General features: G+C 40.0%; 1 protein-coding gene across 1 annotated transcript in view; it reads left to right on the top strand.

Annotated features, from left to right (window-relative positions):
- Positions 1–15296, top strand: part of LOC117307068 (intraflagellar transport protein 122 homolog) — a 41221-nt gene extending 25925 nt beyond the window's left edge. The window contains exons 17-26 of the mRNA XM_033791718.1: positions 332–498; positions 1120–1327; positions 4042–4108; positions 5795–5935; positions 7676–7874; positions 9609–9774; positions 10661–10772; positions 12424–12635; positions 13613–13777; positions 14172–15296. Coding sequence (XP_033647609.1) covers positions 332–498; positions 1120–1327; positions 4042–4108; positions 5795–5935; positions 7676–7874; positions 9609–9774; positions 10661–10772; positions 12424–12635; positions 13613–13777; positions 14172–14255 — 1521 coding nt within the window. The 3' untranslated portion in view covers positions 14256–15296. The remainder of the gene's footprint in view (positions 1–331; positions 499–1119; positions 1328–4041; positions 4109–5794; positions 5936–7675; positions 7875–9608; positions 9775–10660; positions 10773–12423; positions 12636–13612; positions 13778–14171) is intronic.
- The last annotated feature ends 9482 nt before the right edge of the window (positions 15297–24778 follow it).

The following is a 24778-nucleotide window of genomic DNA, read 5'->3' as shown; positions in this document are numbered from 1 at the left end:
CCTTTTTATGCTTAATTGTTACAATTTTTCACAATGTCGTTTCTAAACCAAGTTTCATGTTCAAAAGCAGCCCGTAGGCCATGCACGACTCTGGCATATTTTCCTGTATAAGTAAATGAGTGAAAAATCAAATCTTGCATAATCACAGGAGACTACATGCAAGACTAGCACATTCTATTCCTGTGCGGGTCTGTGGTTTCTGGGTCACATATCTCAGTGCTAATACGTTCAACCTCTGAAGGCAATGGAAGGTTTTTGGTTCCTCGATTGAAACTTAGTGATGGTTCTTGGTTCTTGGTTCTTGATTCATGAGATGTTTTTATTACAACAGGAATTCATTGGGTCGGGAGACCCTCAAGACAAGAAGCTTCTTATAACCAAGCAAGCTGACTGGGCTAAGAACATCAATGAACCTCGAGCAGCAGCAGAGATGTACCTCTCGGCAGGGGAACATCTTAAAGCTATTGAGATCATCGGCGATCATAACTGGGCTGACATGTAAGTAGCTTGTGATTCCTTTCGAGGCCACGGCTTTGACTTTGGAATCGGCTTCAGACTCTGCTCTCTTGTCTGAAGCTCTGAGCATGTACGCAAAGCATGCGCAATCACAAAACAGACACGGGGCCAAGCTAGCCTGAGCCAAATCTGGAGCCGAAGTCGTGCTTTCGAAAAGGGCCTATGTCTGATTTTGTTGAGTTCTGTTTTATTATAGCACATTGACATCTGTGGTTCATTCAAGTATTCTTGCGAAAGATTTCTTCTCTCCCGTTATGTGGCATAACTCTCTTTATAGACTTGTCGAGTAGTAAATTTCACTAGTCCACCAGAAACACCAAAGAACCCGTCTTTCAGCTTATCACCTGGTCACCAAAACATGGAACGGTAAATAGGGGAAGACAGAAGCTCAGCTATACAGATGTAGTTGCTAGGGACATTATGGTGCTTTCAATTAATCTTCCCAACCTAATGAGTGATAGACAGGAAGGGGCGAGCCTCAACATGATTCTGACCTCGGTCGACTAGAGAGAGAGAGAGAGATATGAGAGATATTATATAAATTTATGAAAGTAATTCTCTTGATATGTAATAACAAACAATGAAATTTGGTTGTATCTTTAGGTTGATAGACGTTGCTCGTAAACTAGACAAAGCAGAAAGAGAACCTCTATCCCGCTGTGCGTTCTTCTTCAAGAAGATGGAGCAGTATGCGTATGCTGCCGAGACCTACACTAAGATGGGAGATACAAAGGCATTAGTCTTACTTCATGTAGAGTCCAGACACTGGGAAGCTGCCTTTACATTGATTGAAAAACACCCAGAGTTTAAGGTGAGTCACGGTGATTTATCAAATAGAACCAATAGCTCCTGTATTATTACTCCATTTCAATATTGATTTAGAGAGACCGACAAGAACCACAATGTGTTTTATTGACCCTGTGACTACGTAATTGTCAAAGACCAGCAAACCTGTGAAAATTTGAGCTCAATCGTTCGTCAAAATTGCAAGATAATAATGAAAGAAAAAAACACCCTCGTCACACGAAGTTGTGTGCTTTCAGATGCTTGACTTCGAGACCTCAAACTCTAAATCTGAGGTCTCAAAATCAAATTTGTGGAAAATTACTTCTTTCTCGAAAACTACGTCCCTTCAGAGGGAGCTGTTTCTCACAATGTTTTATACTATCAACCTCTCCCCATTGCTTGTTACCAAGAAAGGTTTTATGCTAATAATTATTTTGATTAATTACCAATAGTGTCCACTGCCTTTAAATACCAGCTTGAACGAAAACGGCAATAATGGATTTACTGAAAATAATTTATCTTCAGGCGGTCTTTGATTTTGATTGGTTGTTCCATAGCAACAAGAGTGTGAAACCTATATTGCACAGCCCATATCAGATCCTGCTCTAACACACTGTTCTATCTCCGCGTATCGTGCTATATTTCAAGCTGTGTGTCAAGTTTGCTTGAGGAAAAATTAAACACACGCTTGTTGAATACGGGAAAACGAAAAAACCTGTCTGCATCCCTTATTAAGCTTTGCCATATGGTATCGGATACAGAAGCGCTGTAATTTTTTGAGTGATGGTTGGCTTGTACGTAAAGCGCTCGCCTCTCACCAAGGTGACCCTGGTTCGATACCCGACCAGGGCTATATGTGAGTTGAGTTGTGCGTTGGTTCTCTGCTGTGTCACACAAGGGTTTTCCAGACCATCCGGTTTTCCCCCCTCGGGAAAAATCAAACACTTTCGATCTCTGGCTGTGCTCCATGGTCATAATGGGTTGATGTGGCTGGCAGCTGAATGCGCCCTTGCATGCCAGCTTCTCGAACACATTGTAGCCACATCCTTCGCAATTCAGCTCTTAGCTGCGAGTAAGGATGATTAGGCTCCCAAATTATTATTATTATAGGAAGTACTAGTGTAAAGTGAGTTCAAGTCTACACACAGCAAACATGCACACCTTTAATGCCAGAAGACCAAGAATGGACTGGTTCATTATGTTATATTTTTACATGCATTCATTGAAAGTAATGGCTAGAACTAAGAGTCAATGATCACATACATGTATGAAGCCCTGTTCTTACTTCCTGCTAATGCGGTATGAATGCACATCTGCTAATGCACATCTGCACATGGCTGTTTTTCACAGAGAATGTACCGCAGGAGTTTGAGACAGGTCAACTCATGCAAATTATTCTTTGCAAATTTTTGAACTCAAATTTGTATCGCATGGCAGGGAGTATAAACCAGGCTTTATGATTGTCTCATGTGCGTGCATTGACTCTCATCTCTAGCCAATATTTTCATTGAATGTACATTGTACGATATCATGCTCATGCTTTACAGAGTGGTTGAGATATTTTGGGATCCCAATTCGAATCTTTGTCTTGTAGAAGCTCATGATGATGTTGCTTGTTGGAGTTGAAGTCAATGTGTGATATCAACTCTCATGATACTGTGTATGGTGTCTTAAGCCGTGTCCTAAACGGCGACTTTGGCTACAGCTACGGCTAGATCAGTGCATCTGACAGTGATGAGGAATAGGCAGACGCGTGCAATCTAGCCAAAGCTGTAGCCGCCAAATCAGATACTGCCCAAGTCACCGATGATGTGATTTGCCAAGATCCCTTCCTTTATTGAGTGGTTGAGGTGTTTTGGGATCCCATTTCAGATCTTTGTCTTGTAGAAGCTCATGATGATGTTGCTTGTTGGAGTTAACGTCAATGTGTGATATTAACTCTCATGATACTGTGTATGGTTAGCATCTTACTAGTAGAGTGATTGACACAAGCACATTCAGTTCCAACCTTCCAAGTTTATATTCCAATCTGATTGACACTGTTCCTATAGACCAATCCGACGCGCACCGGGCGCGCAAGTGTTGAGCACCGTTGCTGCGGTGTCTTCGATGCCTAGATTGTGCACAAAAAGACATCGCAGTTGGTAATTTTCAATAGAGGGAGCTACCTCTACTTTTGGTCTCGTCGGATTGGTCTATACCATTTAAAAAAAGAATGCTTGACAGTTTCACTACAAAAGTTTGTCCACCAGGGTGTGACACCTCTTGTTTCCAAGTTTGTTTTACCATTCTTACTTTTTTAGTATAACATGAGGCTTGTACAGTTTTGTACAACACAAACAAATGGTTGCAAACCAAGAACAATATTCATTTATAATATCACAAAGTTAATACTATCACACAAGTTATCACACAAACGCGAGTAGAATCTGGAAAAGTAAAGCACTTCTGCGTCCCATATCTAAGAAGGCCGAAGTCCGAGTTGGATATAGGACGCAGACGCTCTATATTTTTCCGTATTTCCTATATTTTTCCGTATTACGCTTTCACAAGCGTGGGTGTGATAACGTATTTATCTCAAAGCATACTTGATGCGTGACATAGAACACACAAGATGCTGGTATTGATATTAGCAGCACAATATAGGTTTATATCACCATTCCATTCTGCAAATCTGGTTGGAGGATTAGCGTGTACACTTGAAGATAACAAGCTTTATTGTTTGTGGTATACCTACAGGATGATGTATATGTCCCATACGCTCAGTGGCTAGCAGAGAATGACAGATTTGAAGAAGCTCAAAGAGGTAAGTACAATGTATATTATAGGGTGTGTTTGATTAGCTTCCCCAGGTCGACCCCAGTGAGCTCAGACCGGTGAGCCCCTGCCGTGAGCTACAAACGATCACTCGCCCTCTCGTGGTGACGTCATGCACCTTGGGTCAGGCCCAAGTGACCCGTTCCACAAGCAGGGCACTTGGGGCTGACCTGGGTGAGCCCCAGGAATGACGATAAAGCTATTCGAACGTACCAGGGGCAGATCGGGGTCGACCCAGGGAAGCTAATCGAACGCACCCGTTAATTTAAAGTTCATATATAAAGATATTGATTTATTGATGGCATAAGTGGGTACCTGGAGCCTGTACATAAAATGGGTATACAGGGTGGGTAGTGGGTACATGAAATGGATACATGGAGTGGGTAGTGGGTACATGGAGTGGGTACATTATTTAGGTACATGAAGTGGGTACCTGTATGAAGTGGCATGAAGTGGGTACAGTGATATGGGTACAGTGAAGTGGGAACATAAAGTGGGTGCATAAAGTGGGTACATGAAGTGGGTACATGAAGTGGGTACATGAAGTGGGTACATGAAGTGGGTACACGAAATCATATACATGAAGTGGTCTCATGAACTTGGCACTTGAAGTGGGTACTTCCTGTACATGGTTTGGGTACTTGAAGTGGGTACATGAAGCCACATTTCGTGAATCACCCGTTAAAAGCAGACCCTAGTATGTCTATAGCCGTGTTCGCACTGGACTGAATTTGGGCAAACTAACCGAGCCAATGGGTAACTTACCCATTTTAGGTCCAGTGCGAACAGCCTGGGTAGTTTTCCTGACACGCCGCGCGGTTAGTTTAACCGAGCCAAAGGTGCCCAGGAAGATTGACCGAGTGCCCAGGAAGATTGACCGAGTCAGTTTAACCGAGCCAGAAAGTCCAGTGCGGAGGCATCGTCTTGGTTAAATCTTCCTGACCCGAGGAAGCTGACATGTTTTGGTCATGGAAGAACAAGCTTTTCGTGATTATCGAACTATTCAATGTAGCACAAATCAGGAATGCAACTCTTCAGCTGAAAAACGCGGAATAATTTTCCCGTACACGGATTTATAAGTTCGCGTAATGGGCCCTTTGTGTCGGAGCATGCCTCATTGGCAGGCAGCGTTGTACATGCTCTTTTGCCTAGCAAGTCTTTCGTCTTTCTTCCAAGTTGTAAAAAAAACGAAAGAGGAGCGGTGAATTTGATATCGAATCGTTTAGATTAACAATATTTGTGAAAGATCGAGCCGAAAACCAAAAAGTGCGGTCAAAGGTTACGCAGGGAGCCAGCTCGGTCAGTTTACCCACGGTCTCGGTAAGTTTACCCGAGTCAAATAAATCCAAGTGCGGACGGTGGGAAAGTTAACCCGTCGGAATGTTACCCAGCGTCATGGTTAAGTTACCCAAAATATTAATCCAGTGCGAACACGGCTTAAGACAAACTCGGGTTGTTACTCACTGGTTTGGGAAACAGCAGTTTTCAACACCATCTTTCTTATCTGACCATAAGTTATGGAGGGGTAAACATGTGGTTTAGGGTGTTACTGCCTGTGAATTTGCTGACATTTTTTTACTCTAGACACTGTTGTTGAATTCCCCTTGGTAAATGTCAATTATTGAAAACAATCAGACAATATGAAAGACCAATATTATTTTCTTTTTTGTGACAGCATTCCACAAAGCCGGACGACAGGATGACGCCGTCAGGGTGTTGGAACAGCTTACCCACAATGCAGTGCTTGAGAGTAGATTTAACGATGCTGGGTACTACTTTTGGATGTTGTCAATGCAGTGTCTGGAGATTGCAGGAGGTATAGTCTTGGGGGGATTTTGTGAAGCCGCAGATCATTTACGGACTTCTTCCTAAAGCCTTACTACTTTAATGTGCCTTTGGTAGGGTTTAGAGCATGGAATCAAACCTGAATTGTGTACAATCAATTGGGGGAAAACGTCATATTTCTCAGTGCAACAAGGTCTTACATGTATGTCTGAAATATGGCTTGGAACACATTATAAATGTTGACAGCGTTTGTGGTTAGGCGCCTTGTCAAAACCTCCCGGGCGTTCCTCCGCTGACAGTCTGCGGACTGGACAGCAAATACCGCCGTTGCTAAGGACATCGGACAGTCTGTGGAAGAACGGCCATGTGCGTTGAAGCGCGGCGAAGTTAATGAGCTATCCTTGCCAGGCGCTATTGTTAGTATAACAATAAGTCTCATGAATAAACAAGTTGTATTTTCAGGTCATAAATATCAGCGGCTTGGAAGCGGACCGGCCGTGCTCTTCCAGAACAATACATTTTCTACTCATGAATAACATCCTCCTGGAAGCGGACAGGCTGCACCGACAAGACAATTACGCCATCCAGCGCTTGTGATAATCAGGGAACGATTTCGCCTGTATCACATCGCAATTTGTGATGCAATTTTGATGATTTGCTATGCAATTGTAAAAAGTGCATCGCAAATGTTGCGATCCAATTTGCGAAGCATAATTTGCAACATTTATGCTTGATACAAAAATATCGATTTTTAACTTGAAACCATTCACATTTAATCAATTTTCCCGCAAGAAAAACGATGCTAAATTAATAAGAAATCACCGCCGCCGCAACTACTCAACGTTTTCTTCCATGATGTTGAATACAATATGCTGCTCTGGCAGTAGGGCAAAATCGACCAATGAAAACATTCGTTACGCGCTATATGTAAATTCAACAGCCAATAGAAACTGTGGCTTCCCCCCCCCCCCATACATTGGACAAACCAGACTATCTGGTTGTTTTGACATGGAGACACACTCGCACAGGTGTGTTTATTTGTTTATTGGTGACGGTGACTTGGGATTTTATAAATAAGAAACTAATGTTTTCCGCTTGGAAAGTAAGAACGAACAGTTAAAATTGTCCCCTGGATACTCTGACCCACTTGGAACGGAGTTTGCACGTAGCCTGGAACTTTTGTCAGTCGAATCCGGGAATAAAGACAACCATTTTTAAAATTCATGTTTTGGTAATGTAGGCCCAACCAAGTCTTAAAAATCACACATTGGAGGAAATGGATTTTAGTTACACATCCACCCTTACTTTGCTTTTTAATCTGCAAATTAAGGTAAAACCATTGTTAACCACCTACGTTCCTGCGCGGTTCCGCCGGTCAGCTCATAAGCTGGACCTTACAATGGCCGACCGGTCGCTCCGCGGAGCCCCCGGAATATTCATGTTTATTGACATGTAAATGAGCCGTCGTGGCCGTGGACATGCCCGGTTGCTACGGGTTCTTTTGTTACAAAAATCAGCGGACTCCCGCAGAATGCACGCGGAATGGAAGGGCTTGGAGGTTTTGACAAGGCGCCTTAATGACCTGTATCTTTTGAGCTACCTTTTGGAAAAAATGCAGATTGTGTCAGTGCATTTAGACGAAAGGAAAGCACCTGTTGTACATTCTAAATCAATTTTAACGAAAATTTGAGATATAACCTTGTTGCAATGACCTGACGATATAAGTCAAATGGTATGTGCTTGAACCTTGTTGTTTTTCTTCTAATTACAGCTGATGAAAGCAAGCGACAGGACATGGTTTCTAAATTCACTGAGTTCCAGAGTAAAGCGGAGGTGTACTACGTTTATCATTCCATCCAGCGCTACACCGATGAGCCGTTTACATCTCATCTACCTGATGCGTTATTCAACATGGCTCGCTATTTATGGCATGCAATCATTAAGGACATCCCTCATGGAATCAGTAAAGTGTATCCTTTTCAAAGTCTGAATGAAAGTACGGAATGCTGAGTAGTCGTGGCATGTTCCAGTGGGCAAGTTAAACCGAACCAATGCTCTGGTGTTGTCGGCGTCAGAGTGTTGGTTCAAATCCTGGTCGTAACACTTGTGCCCTTGAGCAAAGCACTTATTAAGACCATAATTGCTTGGTAAAAAGTTGGTAAGGTAATGCATTATGCTCTACCAGCTAGGTTCCAAGTGGATGATACCCATACATACATCCTTAGGGACTGTGAAAGGGGTAACCCTGTTTCAGTCCCAGGAGTAGGAGGCAACACGGCCCTTGTGACAGTTGATTTTGGTCGACAGCCCAAATTAGTTGAGTGTAGCCCTTGTGGAAGTGTCGTGGCCGAGCGGTAAAAGCACCAAATTTAAACTCTGGTGTTTTGATCAGCAGAGTGTGGGTTCGAATCCCCAGTCGTGACACTTGTGTCCTTAAGCAAGACACTTAACCATTGCTTCGTCCTTCGGACATGTCGGATGGGACGTAAAGCCGTTGGTTCCATGTGTTGGGTAACGCATGTAAAAGAACCCAGTGCACTTATCGAAAAGAGAAGGGGTTCGCCCCGGTGTTCCTGGCTGTGGCTGCTGTATGCGCCGTAGCACCTTGTAAACCCTTATAAGGTGCTAAATAGTTGGGTCTCAGAATTCATCACAGCAATAACCTATATCTTTCTGAAAGTTTGTATATACTCAGCGCCTTGAGTACCTTGTTTGGTAGATGCGTGCGCGAAATATAAGACTTTGATATTATTATAAGGCCGAGTTGGATATGGGACGCAGAAGCGCTACATTTTTTTGTATTTCACGAGCGCGTGTGCGATACCGTATTTATCTTCCAGTCTAACGTGCAACGCCCAAAGTTTAAAATTTCAGAACGTTATTTCACGACGAACAGCATTCACGCGCACAAAGTTTAGAATGTAATTTTTTCACTGTCCGTATACGGAGCATGACAAAGTGACATTTCACAATACGCACTGTGTAATAAAAACAGAGGAAGTAGGATATAAAACAGAGGTTGTAGCATATGTTTTTATCCCCCTAGTAGTTCGAGCTTCTGATTGGTGGATTAGCGCGTACTGGAAGATAATATATATTATTATATAAGCCAACCATATTCTTCTTAGAGGTACTCTCCAGTCAACTTTTGTTATGTAACAAATTCAGGAACGATTTTAAAAATGGCCTGAGAAATAGAAGTACATGTATTTATCTGTTTGATTGAACCCTTATAGTGTTACATGTAAACAATTCTGTACCTGGACCCGATTTCATGGCTCTGCTTACTTCCTCAAGTGTATTTCATGGGTTAGCAGGTAGTTTTTTTGCTTGTGCGCATGTATACTCCATATTACTAGGCATTCTTCGCTAACGCATCTAGCGCATAAATTCAGCGCTTGCACCATAAGCGGAGATCGTAAGTAGAGCTGTGCAAGTTGGCACAGATCTTTCCAAAGTGATTCATTAAAAAGGCCCCTTGCTTCTAAGCTTTTTGTTTTATTGGGAACTAAATTTGCACCCATAACGTCAAATTACTGACAAGTTCTTTTCTTTTACCAATTACTTTTACGAAATACACATTTTAGGGCACCAATGCTTTGTACACATAAGTATCTCACACACATAAAGTTGTTCGTGAGGCTGAATGCTGTAAGAGGATTTCTGATTCTTGTACATAATTTCTTTGACTGAGTATTGTCCAGTAACACCCTGTATGCCTTGGCTAAGCAGAGTCGTTCTCTAGCAGCATTCAAGCTCGCAAGGTTTGCATTTGAGAAGCTACAGTCACTTCGGATCCCGCCTCGATTCCAGGAATCCATCGACCTAGGAAGTATAACAATCAGATCCAAGCCATTTCATGATGCAGAGGTAAGTCATTGTTTTGTTTGTTTTTTTGTCAAGTATTATAAACCACAAGGGAAACTGAGCGGGTAAATTTTAAATGATTTGGGGTTGAACATAGAAAAGCTTACTTTAGAAAAAAAATCCTTTAAAGCCATTGGACACTTTCAGAACAGAAAAAAATCTAAATTTCACAGATTTACAAATAACTTACAGGGTTTACAGAAGGTAATGGTAAAAGACTTCTCTTGAAATATTATTCCATGACATGCTTTACTTTTTGAGAAAACATTAAAACAATATCAGTTGTCGATAGCGAGAATTACTGATTTATTTTAAACACATTACATGACACCGCAAAACATGCAGAAACAAGAGTGGGTTTTCCCGTTATTTTCTCCCGACTCCGATGACTGATTGAGCCTAAATTTTCACAGGTTTATTATTTTGTATATAAGTTGTGATACACAATACTGTTAACCGAAAGTGTCCAATAGCTTTAAAGTTTTGAATGTTTTTGAACGAAAAATGGACGTTATAACTACAGTACTTGCCCAAAATAGTTAATGGCCTGAAGAGAAAGACTCTGCCGGGGTCGAAACATCAGGCCATAGAATATTTTTGGCCATGAATACAATAGGCCCTTTTGGTTGGTAAGCAATTCTATTTAGCTAACAGCTAATTCTATTTTCTGATTCCAATAATTGGCAGGATATATTACCAATGTGCTACCGTTCGATTACGAACCCTCTACTCAACATTCATGGAAATCCATCCATCAACTGTGCATTAACGTTTCAACGTCAGGCCATTATCAATTAGTAATAGCCTGACGTTCGACTCTAGCAGAGTCTGTCTAGGGTCGAAACATCAGGTCATATTCTGTATTTTCTCTGTTACAATAATTTGGCAGGATATATTACCGATGTGCTACCGCTGTTCAACCACCAACCCTCTACTCAACAACCAGGGCAATCAATGCATCAACTGTGCCCAGCCGTTTGTTCACTCTTTCTCTTCATTTGGTAAGTGTTTACTTCTTACAATCTTTAGATGGACGCAGGCCTCCATATACAACCTATGGCACCCACAGCAGTGGGAGATATTTGGACGGTCCTTTTTCACAGTTCCCTCCAGTAGTGCATGGGCTCAGACTTACGTGCACAATACTGAGCATGTGCGGGCAGGCTCAGCACTGCAAAAAAGGACTGTTAAGTCTGCTGCCGCCAGCCAGCGTCTCAAAAGTCTCCCATTATGGTGCCCTGTGCTTTTGCTGTAGTGCCCTATGCAAGGTTCCTGTACAAATTTACATTTTCCTGATAGGGGTGCCCTTACAAGAGGAAAATCGCTGTGCCCCTTCAACATGTTCAAGAGCGAAGTTTATGGCCTGTGAATAGATATTTGGTTCTACTCATGGTGTCCTTTTTAGCAGCATGTCAGATCTAACCCTGGTAAAGAGTGAGTTGGATCATTGACTCCAGTGCCTGTTGGTCCTGTTTTTATAAGGCCAACAAAGCTTGACACCTTGAGTTTGAAATGGATCTATGGCATTATTGGACTGGTGTTTTCCTAACTAGTAAGTTTGATCGTTGGGAGTGGACTCAAGCTCTGGTGTTTCCTATCAGCGGGGTGTTGGTTCGAGTCCCGGTCTTGACACTTGTTGTGTTCTTAACCAAGACACTTAAACCATTATTGCTTCACCCTTCAGATGAGTCTTAAAGCCGTTGGTCCCGTGTGTTGTTGGCAGCATATTGCACCAAAGCACATTGTAAACCATTACATGGAGCTATGTAAAGGAATAGGTCTCATAATTCAAAACATAGCTCCTCAGTCCTTGTAGGAACGTACTGAGCTCTTTGAGATGTCCATCGGGAGTAGTTAAAGCGCTATATAAGAACCATGTATTATTATCATTTGTTTTTGCCCAGTGTTTACTGTATTCAGAAAGAAATTTTATGATACCATTGGTCAAAGTTACTCAGATTTTAGTATCTTATATGAGGATAAGTTTTTTGTCCTTAATAGTTCTCATGATAAAGCGTTCGTGTTGCCAAGTACATATTCTCTGCTTTTAAGTTAAAGGAAAACCAAGTATAATTTGGATATTTGTTCATGCTAACCTCTCCTTCTTTGTTATATTATAAGTTTAAAATGTTTGCATTGTCCAGGGTATGGGGTTTGTTCTGGTTTTTATGCCTTGCCGGCGAAGCCAGCCCAGGGAGCATATAGTGTTTGCGTTGTCCTTCTGTGTGCGTGTATGAGCAGGTTTGTATCCAGATTCAAACCGGAGACCTATAACAAAAGGGACAATGGGTCCACGGTTGCTATCACAAAGGAATACAATGGGGTCCACGGTTGCTATCACATAGAGTTGACCAAAGGAGGGTCCACACGATTGCAGGTATATACACACTTGTGTATGTTTGTGTGTGTGAGAATTCAAGGACTTGGCGTAGCAACTCCAAACTTGGTTTGTGGGTTGGCCATGGGATCCCCCAGAAGCCTATTGTTTTTGGACCCCCTCAATTAAACATTAAGGTCATTATGGCTAAAACAATAACCGGAAAAGGACCTGGCGTGTCAACTCCAATCTCAGCGGGGCATTTGTTTTTGTCAACACAGCAAATTCTTGTTTTAAAAATAAAAATTAATACAATACAACCATTATTATTGCAGATATTCTGCCGTTGGTTGAGTTTGTCTTAGAGGAAGGATTAACCGACGAGGAAGCAGTGAGTTTGATTCAGATGGAACCGTCTAATAAATCATCTAGAGGAGACGGGTGGAAGGAATCAGCAGGAGACGCTGTACAATCTATGAGACTAGATGATTATGGCAATCAAGCTATTGATGACGATCCATTCACTGCTAAACTACTCAGCTTTGAGGTTGGTTTCTTTTTGTGTTACTCTTGCCCTCCTAGGCCCATGCCACACTGGGTTATTTACAGGCAACCAGTTCCAGATAATCTTTGAGAAGAACATTTAAAGGGTCTTGGTACTTTTTGAAGGACAACAAACACAATGCCCACAGATTTACATTAACCTTACACAGTTTGAAGATAATATAGTAGAAAGCTTCCCTGAAAATATTACTTACTGAGGTGCTGTAGTTTTTGAGTTTTGAGAAATGAGTAAAACAATATTTAAAAAATAATTCTCGTCTCCGGATCGAAAATTGTTTTAGCATGTAAACGTATTTTCGTGAACTCATTCTGCAAAAACTACAGCACCTCAGCATGAGTCGTTTCTCAGATTTCTGAGGGTTGGTGTCCATTTACGAATGCTGCAGCTAGAGATGGGATTGGTACCCGAAGATGCCTCCCTCAACATAGATGGATTAGACGTTGTGCAAAACCGTGACAGTTTGTTGTTGTTTTCTCAGCAAGTACAGTAGACACTATAATAATAGTGGCTGCTTATAGTATAAGCTCAGGTCCGTCACGCAGTGATGCTCATGGCGCTTCAACATTATTACCCCTGGTCACTGGGCCTTTTCATTTTATTAACCATCTCAGCTCCCTTGGGAGTATACAGTCTGTGCTGCCAAATGTTTAGCTTACTAAGCTAATCAATTACAAGAACCAACTCTGCCCTCACAGGTACCCATTTACTTGCTCAAGGACACAAGTGTCACGACCGGGATTCAAACTCACACTTTGCTGAACAGATACACCAGAGGTTGAGTTCGGTGCTATAGTCCGCTCGGCCAGCTAAAACTTTCACAAGTGACTTTTACTGAATCTTTCATTGACAATTTTGCCTATAAATCAGCATTGCATTGACATAAACCCTTCTTTGACCCTACCTTTAACTTGGTTGTCTGAGTTGTACAAACTGTGTATTTTGTTGTTTTTCCTTTGTAGCAAGGAGGCAGTGAGTTTGTTCCAGTGGTTGTCAATCGATCGGTTCTGCAAGCTACAGAGCGCCACCATGTGATTATTCGTAAGTGGCCAGCTCCGCTACGATACCAGTACTTCAAGACCATTATGCCTGATGTCTCGATCACTACATGCCCATCTTGTAACCAGGTAAACTTTTAAATAACCAAACCTGCTTGAAAGTTTTTCCCATGAGTTTGTTACACATACAGAAAAATTAATGGAAGTATCACGTCACACCTCTTTAGGTTTGGGTTTGTTTTTTCCTGACCCTAATGGATTGGTTTAAAACAAACATTTGATTTGGGGATGAACACAGACAAATTTACGAGAGTGTGACTCAAACCAATGACAAAATAGGGACAAATAGGGACACCACCAACATAGGGCTAGATAGCTCAGTTGGTAGAGCGCCGGCACGTTAATAATCCGGAGGTTGTGGTTCGAGTCCCACTCTAGTCAAAACCCATTGACGTCATAAGATGGGGAAATATTTCTGAGATTGGTTTGTTCTAATGGTGTGATTTTATGTTTCTGTTTTCAGTTCTTTCATACCGATGAGTTTGAGTTAGCTGTTCTACAGAAGAATCACTGTCCATTCTGCAGAAAGTCACCAACAGAATCCTGAGCTGAAAGCCCCCCCCCCTCTACATTCTGCAGAAAGTCACCAACGGAATTCTGAGCTGAAAGCCCCCCCCCCCCTCTACATTCTGCAGAAAGTCACCAACGGAATCCTGAGCTGAAAGCCCCCCCCCCCCTCTACATTCTGCAGAAAGTCACCAACGGAATCCTGAGCTGAAAGCCCCCCCCCCCTCCATTCTGCAGAAAGTCACTAACACAATCCTAAGCTGAAGCACAAGTGTCACGACCGGGATTCGAACCCACACTCCGCTGAACAGAATCACCAGAGCTTGAATTCAGTGCTCTTAACCGCTTGGCCACGACACCCCATGTACATGTTTTAGTTTCAATTAATTGGATTTCTCAATAGTAACAACACTCTTTAGTCTATTTATTTTTGTACGTTTTCAAACGACAATTGGTCACATTTTATATTTATTTTAAAAAAATTTTAGGCATACTTAAGTACTTGCACATTATCGAGTACAAAGTCAGTTTGCTCAGCTACTAAAATGATTTTTCTAAACTGGAAAATGTTTTTGTACATTGAAAGATAACATATTGTCAGCTATGTTTTGTTGCACTTCATGCTATCTTTCAGTTTTGAAAAGACAGTAATTTTAAATTTGAACTATTTACTTTACTTTGTCATAAATCTACACCTAGATTCGTAAAAATAATCTACACTTTCAACAATAGATCGAGTGACTTCACAGAAATAGTTGAGTATCATCTAACATTACTGAAAAGAAACGGTCATTCTTCAAGTTGGCATTTTCAGAGTCTCAAATGCTGATCTGTTTACAAATGTTTCAATATTGTCTAAACAAAATCCTTGGAAGTAAGCTTTGATGTTTACACTGAATGCTGTGTTTATCTGTGGATACATTACAGACACTTTATCAAAGCACCTGAGTGCCTTTAGAGATTTAGAATAGTTGGTTGTTTATCTCCTCTATTTCAATCTGAGTACAGTAATGCTGTCCTTTATTAAAGGAACACGTTGCCTTGGATCGGACGAGTTGGTCTATGAAAAGCATTTGTAACCGTTTGTAATGAAATGCATATGGTTAGAACAATGTTTGAAAAGTAGAATACAATCATCCACATACATTTGCCTTGAAATTGCGTGGTTTTCCTTTTACTTTGCGAACTAACACGGTCGGCCATTTATGGGAGTCAAAAATTTGACCGACCGTGTTTGTCGACGAGGTAAAAGGAAAACCACGCAGTTTTGAGTGATACTTGTGTGGATCATTGTATTCTACTTTTAAAATATCTTTATAATCATATTGATTCTATAACAAACGGTTACAAACGCTTTTCAAAAACCAGCTCGACCGATCCAAGGCAACGTGTTCCTTTAAAGCCATTGGACACTTTCGGTAAACAGTATTGTCCAAGGCCCACAATTCGTGTATCACAACTTCTTTATAAAATAACAAACCTGTCAAAATTTAGGCTCAATCAGTCATCGGAGTGGGGAGAAAATAAAGGGAAAACCTACTCTTGAAATGTGTTTAAACTAAATCCGTAATTTTCGATATTGAGAATTTGCATTGTTTTAATGTTTTCTCAAAAAGTAAAGCATTTCATGGAGTAATATTTCATGGGGAGTCTTTCACCATTACCTTTTGTAAACCCTGTAAGTTATTTTGTAAATCTGTGAACTTTTAATTTTTTTTTTCTTTTCTGAAAGTGTCCAACTGCTTTAAAGATACATGTACCGGTAATCTTGACGACTTATTAATGTGAACAAGCGTTCTTGCAGTACTGAAACTTCACCATGTTGAGCATTTGTGATTGAAGTAACAGTTAACTCTTTCAATAGATGTTAAATTTGCATCGGAGATAAAGAATATGAACCTTAATTTTAACCCCACACCGATATGTGTTAGCACTGTATACTCAGTACTTTCCTGAGTTCTGTGGAAAAAAAAATCACAAGCATATAGCTCGGGTGGGATTTGAACCTACGACCTTGGTGTCCTACCAACTAGATGACCAAGATTGGCCGGTAGCTAGAGGCAGTTTGAATTCTTTATTTTAGCAGTGGGTCCCTAACAATTTTTATAGATGTTCAATTTGCATCAGTGGAACATCCCCTGTACATGTTTTTTAAACATGTTTTTTTAAATAATATTTGCAACTAAATTATTCCTAAATTCCACTCACAGTGTTTTACCTTGGGCAATGCATCTCATGCGAGGCACGCCTCATTTAATGTTTGCGTCTTGATAAAGCAAGTGTCTTTAGATATCATGACAAATTGCTAATGTTTATTAACTACAATAGGACTTGAGGCATTGAGTGTACATGTAGTTCAGAACTGACTCCGTGGCAGTACAGTTAATTACGATTAAGCTAAAGTAGTAGTCGCAGCCTATTCTATACCATCAGCCCTGGTAATAGTTAAAAAGCAGGACAGTTCTTTTCAGAACTGAGAAGTCTCCCGAACCCCAGATTATCTACTCCGCGGCAGTAGAATAAAGCTAGACAGTTCCCTAAGAACAACTCTACCTGGCAAGTAGATACACACATGGTGGTACCGCAAACCAAATGTACGCTTATTAACTACTCAAATATTTGCTTGTTTGGTTAAATTTCTTCCTAGAAAAGGAATGTTTGATTGCTGTTTTTTCTTTCCAATTCACTGTAGATACATTGGTTTGAGTTCATTATAAAACATTGTAAGAAATCTTTGTAAATATCCAAGCTTTGATATATACTTATGTAAATAATCTCTTTGTTACACAATTAGAGGTGTAATGTTTATTGAATGTACTCAGTGCATACAAACTGGACACCAAACCAATCAGTTTTCATTGTAGAATTTGCTACTTTATTTTAGGCTGTTTTAAAGGCAGTGGACACTATTAGTAATTACTCAAGATTATTATTAGTACAGAACCTTACTTGTTAACGAGTAATGGAGAGAGGTTGCTAGTATAAAACATTGTGAGAAACGGCTCCCTCTGAAGTAATGTAGTTTTCGAGAAAGAAGTAATTTTCAACGAATTTGATTACGAGACCTCAGATTAAGAATTTTAGGTCTCGAAATGAAGCAACTGAAAGCACACAACTTTGTGTGACAAGGGTGTTTTTTTCTTTCATTGTTATCTCGCAACTTTGACGACCAATTGAGTTCAAATTTTCACGGTTTGTTATTTTATGCATATGTTGAGATACACCAAGTGAGAAGACTGGTCTTTGACAATTACCTATAGTGTCCACTGTCTTTAAGAATTCATTAATGTTTACAATGTGTAAAAATGTTAAGTTATCTAGAAAGATTTGTACCTCTGGTAAAGGAGTGTAGGAAATATCTCAGATGTTTTGTGACATTTGCAAAATAAAAAGCTATCCAAACCAACTTATTTTTGTTTGTAGTTTTTTGTTTCGATTTGACTGCAAATAAATCATGTCAATTATATGCAGCAAGCTCCAAAAATTGTGAGTCCAGTCAATTTCTTTTTCAAAGTTCAGTTTGTAATATTTCTGTGTGCTGCGAAAAGCTTTCCAGTTGCATAAGGCATGGGTAAGCCTCAAGTCCTTTTAAGCGATTTTTTCTTTTTTTTTTTAGAAGGGAGACGAGAAGACAGTCTCCAAGTTTGCTGGAACAATGGGATGGGTCTCAATAATTAATTTTGTTATCTTAATTTTGAACCGTTGGTATATCCGAATTATAGCAATATCTCAAAAAGTTGACACCGTAGACGAATAAAACCAAGATTTTTGTGATCCTCGCACCTTTTTACATCCGAGGTTGAAGTTTCAGGCGATTTGGAAACTAAACATTTCGGCCATTTTTGGAAAAAAACGACAAGGGGTATAACTTGACGTTTTTTCATCCTCGGGAATTATTATCTCTCCGATTTGCCTCAAAATTTAACCAAATGAAGTCCTTTATGTGTAGAAGACAGTCTCCAAGTTACAGGTTGCTGGAACAATGGGATGCGGTCTCAATTATTCATTTTGGGAGGATCACAATAAAGGGAAAACCTACTCTTGAAATGTGTTTAAAATAAATCCGTAATTTTCGATATTGAGAATTTATATTGTTTTAATGTTTTCTCAAAAAGTAAAGCATTTCATGGAGTAATATTTCATGGGGAGTCTTTCACCATTACCTTTTGTAAACCCTGTAAGTTATTTTGTAAATCTGTGAACTTTTAATTTTTTTTTTCTTTTCTGAAAGTGTCCAACTGCTTTAAAGATATATGTACCGGTAATCTTGAAGACTTATTAATGTGAACAAGCGTTCTTGCAGTACTGAAACTTCACCATGTTGAGCATTTGTGATTGAAGTAACAGTTAACTCTTTCAATAGATGTTAAACTTGCATCGGAGATAAAGAATATGAACCTTAATTTTAACCCCACACCGATATGTGTTAGCACTGTATACTCAGTACTTTCCTGAGTTCTGTGGAAAAAAAATCACAAGCATATAGCTCGGGTGGGATTTGAACCCACGACCTTGGTGTCCTACCAACTAGATGACCAAGATTGGCCGGTAGCTAGAGGCAGTTTGAATTCTATATTTTAGCAGTGGGTCCCTAACAATTTTTATAGATGTTCAATTTGCATCAGTGGAACATCCCCTGTACATGTTTTTTAAACATGTTTTTTTAAATAATATTTGCAACTAAATTATTCCTAAATTCCACTTACAGTGTTTTACCTTGGGCAATGCATCTCATGCGAGGCACGCCTCATTTAATGTTTGGGTCATGATAAATTGCTAATGTTTATTAACTACAATAGGATTTGAGGCATTGAGTGTACATGTAGTTCAGAACTGACTCCGCGGCAGTACCGTTAATTACGATCCTATAAACTAACGTAGTAGTCCCAGCCTATTCTATACCATCAGCCCTGGTAATAGTTAAAAAGCAGGACAGTTCTTTTCAGAACTGAGAAGTCTCCCGAACCCCAGATTATCTACTCCGCGGCAGTAGAATAAAGCTAGACAGTTCCCTAAGAACAACTCTACCTGGCAAGTAGATACACACATGGTGGTACCGCAAACCAATTGACGCTTATTAACTACTCAAATATTTGCTTGTTTGGTTAAATTTCTTCCTAGAAAAGGAATGTTTGATTGCTGTTTTTTCTTTCCAATTCACTGTAGATACATTGGTTTTAGTTCATTATAAAACATTGTAAGAAATCTTTGTAAATATCCAAGCTTTGATATATACTTATGTAAATAATCTCTTTGTTACACAATTAGAGGTGTAATGTTTATTGAATGTACTCAGTGCATACAAACTGGACACCAAACCAATCAGTTTTCATTGTAGAATTTGCTACTTTATTTTAGGCTGTTTTAAAGGCAGTGGACACTATTAGTAATTACTCAAGATTATTATTAGTACAGAACCTTACTTGTTAACGAGTAATGGAGAGAGGTTGCTAGTATAAAACATTGTGAGAAACGGCTCCCTCTGAAGTAATGTAGTTTTCGAGAAAGAAGTAATTTTAAACGAATTTGATTACGAGACCTCAGATTAAGAATTTTAGGTCTCGAAATCAAGCATCTGAAAGCACACAACTTCGTGTGACAAGGGTGTTTTTTTCTTTCATTGTTATCTCGCAACTTTGACGACCAATTGAGTTCAAATTTTCACGGTTTGTTATTTTATGCATATGTTGAGATACACCAAGTGAGAAGACTGGTCTTTGACAATTACCAATAGTGTCCACTGTCTTTAAGAATTCATTAATGTTTACAATGTGTAAAAATGTTAAGTTATCTAGAAAGATTTGTACCTCTGGTAAAGGAGTGTAGGAAATATCTCAGATGTTTTGTGACATTTGCAAAATAAAAACCTATCCAAACCAACTTATTTTTGTTTGTAGTTTTTTGTTTCGATTTGACTGCAAATAAATCATGTCAATTATATGCAGCAAGCTCCAAAAATTGTGAGTCCAGTCAATTTCTTTTTCAAAGTTCAGTTTGTAATATTTCTGTGTGCTGCGAAAAGCTTCCCAGTTGCATAAGGCATGGGTAAGCCTCAAGTCCTTTTAAGCGATTTTGTCTTTTTTTTTTAGAAGGGAGACGAGAAGACAGTCTCCAAGTTTGCTGGAACAATGGGATGGGTCTCAATAATAAATGTTGTTATCTTAATTTTGAACCGTCGTTATATCCGAATTTAGCCAATATCTCAAAAAGTTGACACCGTAGACGACTAAAACCAAGATTTTTGTGATCCTCGCACCCTTTTACATCCGAGTTTGAAGTTTCAGGCGATTTGGAAACTAAACATTTCGGCCGATTTTGGAAAAAACGACAAGGGGTATAACTTGACGTTTTTTCACCCTCGGAAACTTTTTCTCTCCGATTTGCCTCAAAATTTAACCAAAGGGACTCCTTAATGTGTAGAAGAGATTCTCCAAGTTACAGGTTGCTGGAACAATGGGATGGGTCTCAATAATTCATTTTTAAAGGAACACTTTGCCTTGGAACCGGTCGAGTTGGTCTTTGAAAAGCGTTTGTAACCGTTTGTTATAAAATGCATGTGGTTGGAAAGATGTTTTAAAAGTAGAATACAGTGATCCACACAAATATGCCTCGAAATTGCGTGGTTTTCTTTTACTTTGCAAACTAATGTATAACACGGTCGGCCATTTATGGGGGTCAAAAATTTGACTCCCATAAATGGCCGACCGTATTTGTCGACGAGGTAAAAGGAAACCCACGCAATTTCGAGTGATACTTGTGTGGATAGTTATATTCTACTTTTAAAATATCTTTCTAATCATATAACAAACGGTTGAAAACGCATTTCAAAGACCAACTCCAAGGCAACGTGTTCCTTTAACATGATTTTGAACCGTCGTTATCCGAATTATGGCAATATCTCAAAATGTTGACACCCTAGACGACTAAAACCAAGATTTTTGTGATCCTCGCACCTTTTTACACCCGAGTATAAAATTTCAGGTGATTTGGAAACTAAAACTTTCGACCGATTTTGGAAAAAACGACAAGGGGTATAACTTGACGTTTTTTCACCCTCGAAAACTTTTTCTCTCCGATTTGCCTCAAAATTTAACCAAAGGGAGTTCTTTAATTGTAGAAGACATTCTCCAAGTTACAGGTTGCTGGAACAATGGGATGGGTCTCATTAGTTCACTTTAATCTACATTTTGAACCGTCGTTATATCCGAATTATGGCAATATCTCAAAAAGTTGACACCGTAGACGACTAAAACCAAGATTTTTGTGATCCTCGCACCTTTTTACATCCGAGATTGAAGTTTCAGGCGATTTGGAAACTAAACATTTCGGCCGATTTTGGAAAAAAAACGACAAGGGGTATAACTTGACGTTTTTTCATCCTCGGGAATTTTTATCTCTCCGATTGGCCTCAAAATTTAACCAAATGAAGTCCTTTATGTGTAGAAGAGATTCTCCAAGTTACAGGTTGCTGGAACAATGGGATGGGTCTCAATAGTTCATTTTAATCTACATTTTGAACCGTCGTTATATCCGAATTATAGCAATATCTCAAAAAGTTGACACCGTAGACGAATAAAACCAAGATTTTTGTGACCCTCGCACCTTTTTACATCCGAGGTTGAAGTTTCAGGCGATTTGGAAACTAAACATTTCGGCCGATTTTGGGAAAAAAACGACAAGGGGCACTAACTTGACGTTTTGTCACCCTTGAAATTGGTTTCTCTCCGATTTGCCTCAAAATTTTACCAAAGGGAGTCCTTTATGTGTAGAAGACAGTCTCCAAGTTACAGGTTGCTGGAACAATGGGATAGGTCCCAAATATTAATTTTAATCATGATTTTGAGGCATCGTTATATCCGATTACAGCCAATATCTCGAAAAGTTGCCAAGGTGGACGACTCAAACCAAGAGTTTAATCTTCAGGGATCTGTTCAGGTCGGTGTTTCCATTCTAAGATACTACATGAAATAAATATGCAAATTAGGTAGAGGAGCGGTAGCCCAGTGGAAGGGGCTTCGGATTCTGAATCAAAAGGTACTCGGTTCGAACCCGGGTGTTCTTTCTTTGCTTAAGGCCATTATATTTAGTAGTACCCTATGATGACAGACGAAAACCTCTGCTTCACACTTAAATAATTTGCGAGTGGAAAGAAATAATACGCTAAAATATTCTTTTTTTAAATTATAAGTTGTTCATTCTAAGGTTTAAAATTAAACTCGAATACATTTGCAATCGAGAAGAGTAGTGGTCGAGTGGAAGGGCTTCGGATTCTGAATCCAAAGGTACTGGGTTCGAGCCCGGCTGTCTTCTTTTTCTACCCTCAAGATTATTGGTCTACACGGTACCCCAAAGCATATAATAGGGAAATACTTGCTTTACACTCAAAAACATGCGAAGGAAATGCACACGCTATTTATATACGTTTTGATTTCATGTTGTTCACTCTAAGGTTTATAATTAAACTCGGACGCAAATTCAGTACGAAGAGTAGTGGCTTAGTGGAAGGGCGACGGTTTCTGAACCAAAAGGTTCTGGGTTCGAACCCGGGTGACTTCTTTTTTTCTACGCATAAGACCATTAGTTTAAACAGTACCCAAATGCCATAGGGAAATCTTTGCTTTATACTTGAAAATTTGCGAGAAGAAGTCATACTCTATAATACGTTTTGATTTAAAATGGCTCATTACATGTATAATGGTTTATAGTAAAACTCGAATAGAACATGAGTAAGAGTAGTAGTGGCCCAGTGGAAGGGCTTCCCGACCCTACACCGAAAGATACCGGGTTCGAATCATGGATGTTCTTTTACTACCTTCTGGTTCAACGTTGTTCACTCTAAGGTTTATAGTTAAGCTCGACCGCAATGTATTTAAGAGCAGCATTGGCCCAGTGGAAGGGCTCCGGACTCCACACCACAAGGTTCTGGGTTCGAGCCCAGGTGTCTTTTTTTTTTCTACGCATAAGACCATTGGTTTACGCGGTACCCTATAGCATAGGGAAATCCTTGCTTTTTACTTAACAAATTGCGAGTGGAAGGCATACGCTTTATACGTTTTGATTTAGAATTGTTCATTCTAAGGTTTATAAACAAACTAGAACGCAAATTTAAGTAAGAGTAGTTGTGGCCCAGTGGAAGGGCTCCTGACCCTACACCCAAAGGTACCGGGTTCGAATCACGGGTTGTTCTTTTACTACCTTTGATGTAGAGTTGTTCATTCTAAAGTATAAAATCAATCTCGAACGCAAACCAAGTAAAAGGAGTTGTGGCCCAGTGGAAGGGCTCCGGACTCCACACCACAAGGTACTGGGTTCGAGCCCAGGTGTCTTCTTTTTTCTCGCATAAGACCATTGGTTTACGCGGTACCCTATAGCATAGGGAAAACCTTGCTTTTTACGTAATAGTTTGCGAGTGGAAGGCATACGCTTTAATACGTTTTGATTTAAAGTTGCTCATTCTAAGGTTTATAATTAAACTCGGACGCAAATCAAGTAAAAGGAGGTGTGGCCAAGTGGAATGGGCTCCGGACTCCATACGAAAAGGTTCGGGGTTCGAGTCATGGGTGTTCTTTTTCTCTGCTGGGGTCAAATAGTTTACGCTTCACCTATGGCATAGGGAAATCCTTGCTTTATACTTAATAGGTTGCGAGTGGAAGCCATACGCTATAACACGTTTTGATTTAAAATTGCTCATTCTAAGGTTTATTATTAAACTCGAACGCAATTTTAAGCAAGAGTAGTTGTGGCCCAGTGGAAGGGCTCCCGACCCTTCACCCAAAGGTACCGGGTTCGAATCATGTTTGTTCTTTGACTTCGTTTTTATTTTAAGTTGTTGATTCTAAGGTTTAAAATTAATCTCGAACGCAACTTATATAAGAAGAGCAGTGGCCCAGTGGAAGGGCTCCCGACTCCATACCAAAAGGAACTGGGTTCGAATCATGGGTGTTCTTTTTCTATGCTGAGGTCAAATGGTTTACGCTTCACCCTATGGCATAGGGAAATCCTTGCGAGTGGAAGGCATACTGTATAATACGTTTTGATTTTAAATTGCTCATTATAAGGTTTATGAATAAACTCGAGCGCAAATTTAAGTAAGAGTAGTGGTGGCCCAGTGGAAGGGCTCCCGACCCTACACCGAAAGGTACCGGGTTCGAATCATGTGTGTTCTTTTACTACGTTTTGATTAAAAGTTGTTCATTCTAAGGTTTATAATTAAGCTCGAGTGCAAACTGAGTAAGAAGGAGCAGTGGCCCAGTGGAAGGGCTCCGGACTCCATACCAAAAGGTACTGGGTTCGAATCATGGTTGTTCTTTTACTTAGTTTTAATTTAAAATTGTTGATACGAAGGTTTAAAATTAAACTCGAACGCAATACCTGTATGAGGAGCGGTGGCCCAGTGGAAGGGCTCCCGACTCCATACCCAAAGGTACCGGGTTCGAATCATGGGTGTTCTTTTACTAAATCTTAGTTTAAAATTGTTCATACGAAGGTTTAAAGTTAAACTCGAACGCAATATCTGTATGAGGAGCGGTGGCCCAGTGGAAGGGCTCCCGACTCCATACCCAA

The sequence above is a fragment of the Asterias rubens genome, chromosome 2, assembly GCF_902459465.1.
Source record: "Asterias rubens chromosome 2, eAstRub1.3, whole genome shotgun sequence".
Taxonomy (NCBI): Eukaryota; Metazoa; Echinodermata; class Asteroidea; order Forcipulatida; family Asteriidae; genus Asterias; species Asterias rubens.
The sequence above is the reverse complement of the archived record's forward strand: the minus strand, read 5'-3'. Positions and strand labels throughout refer to the sequence as shown.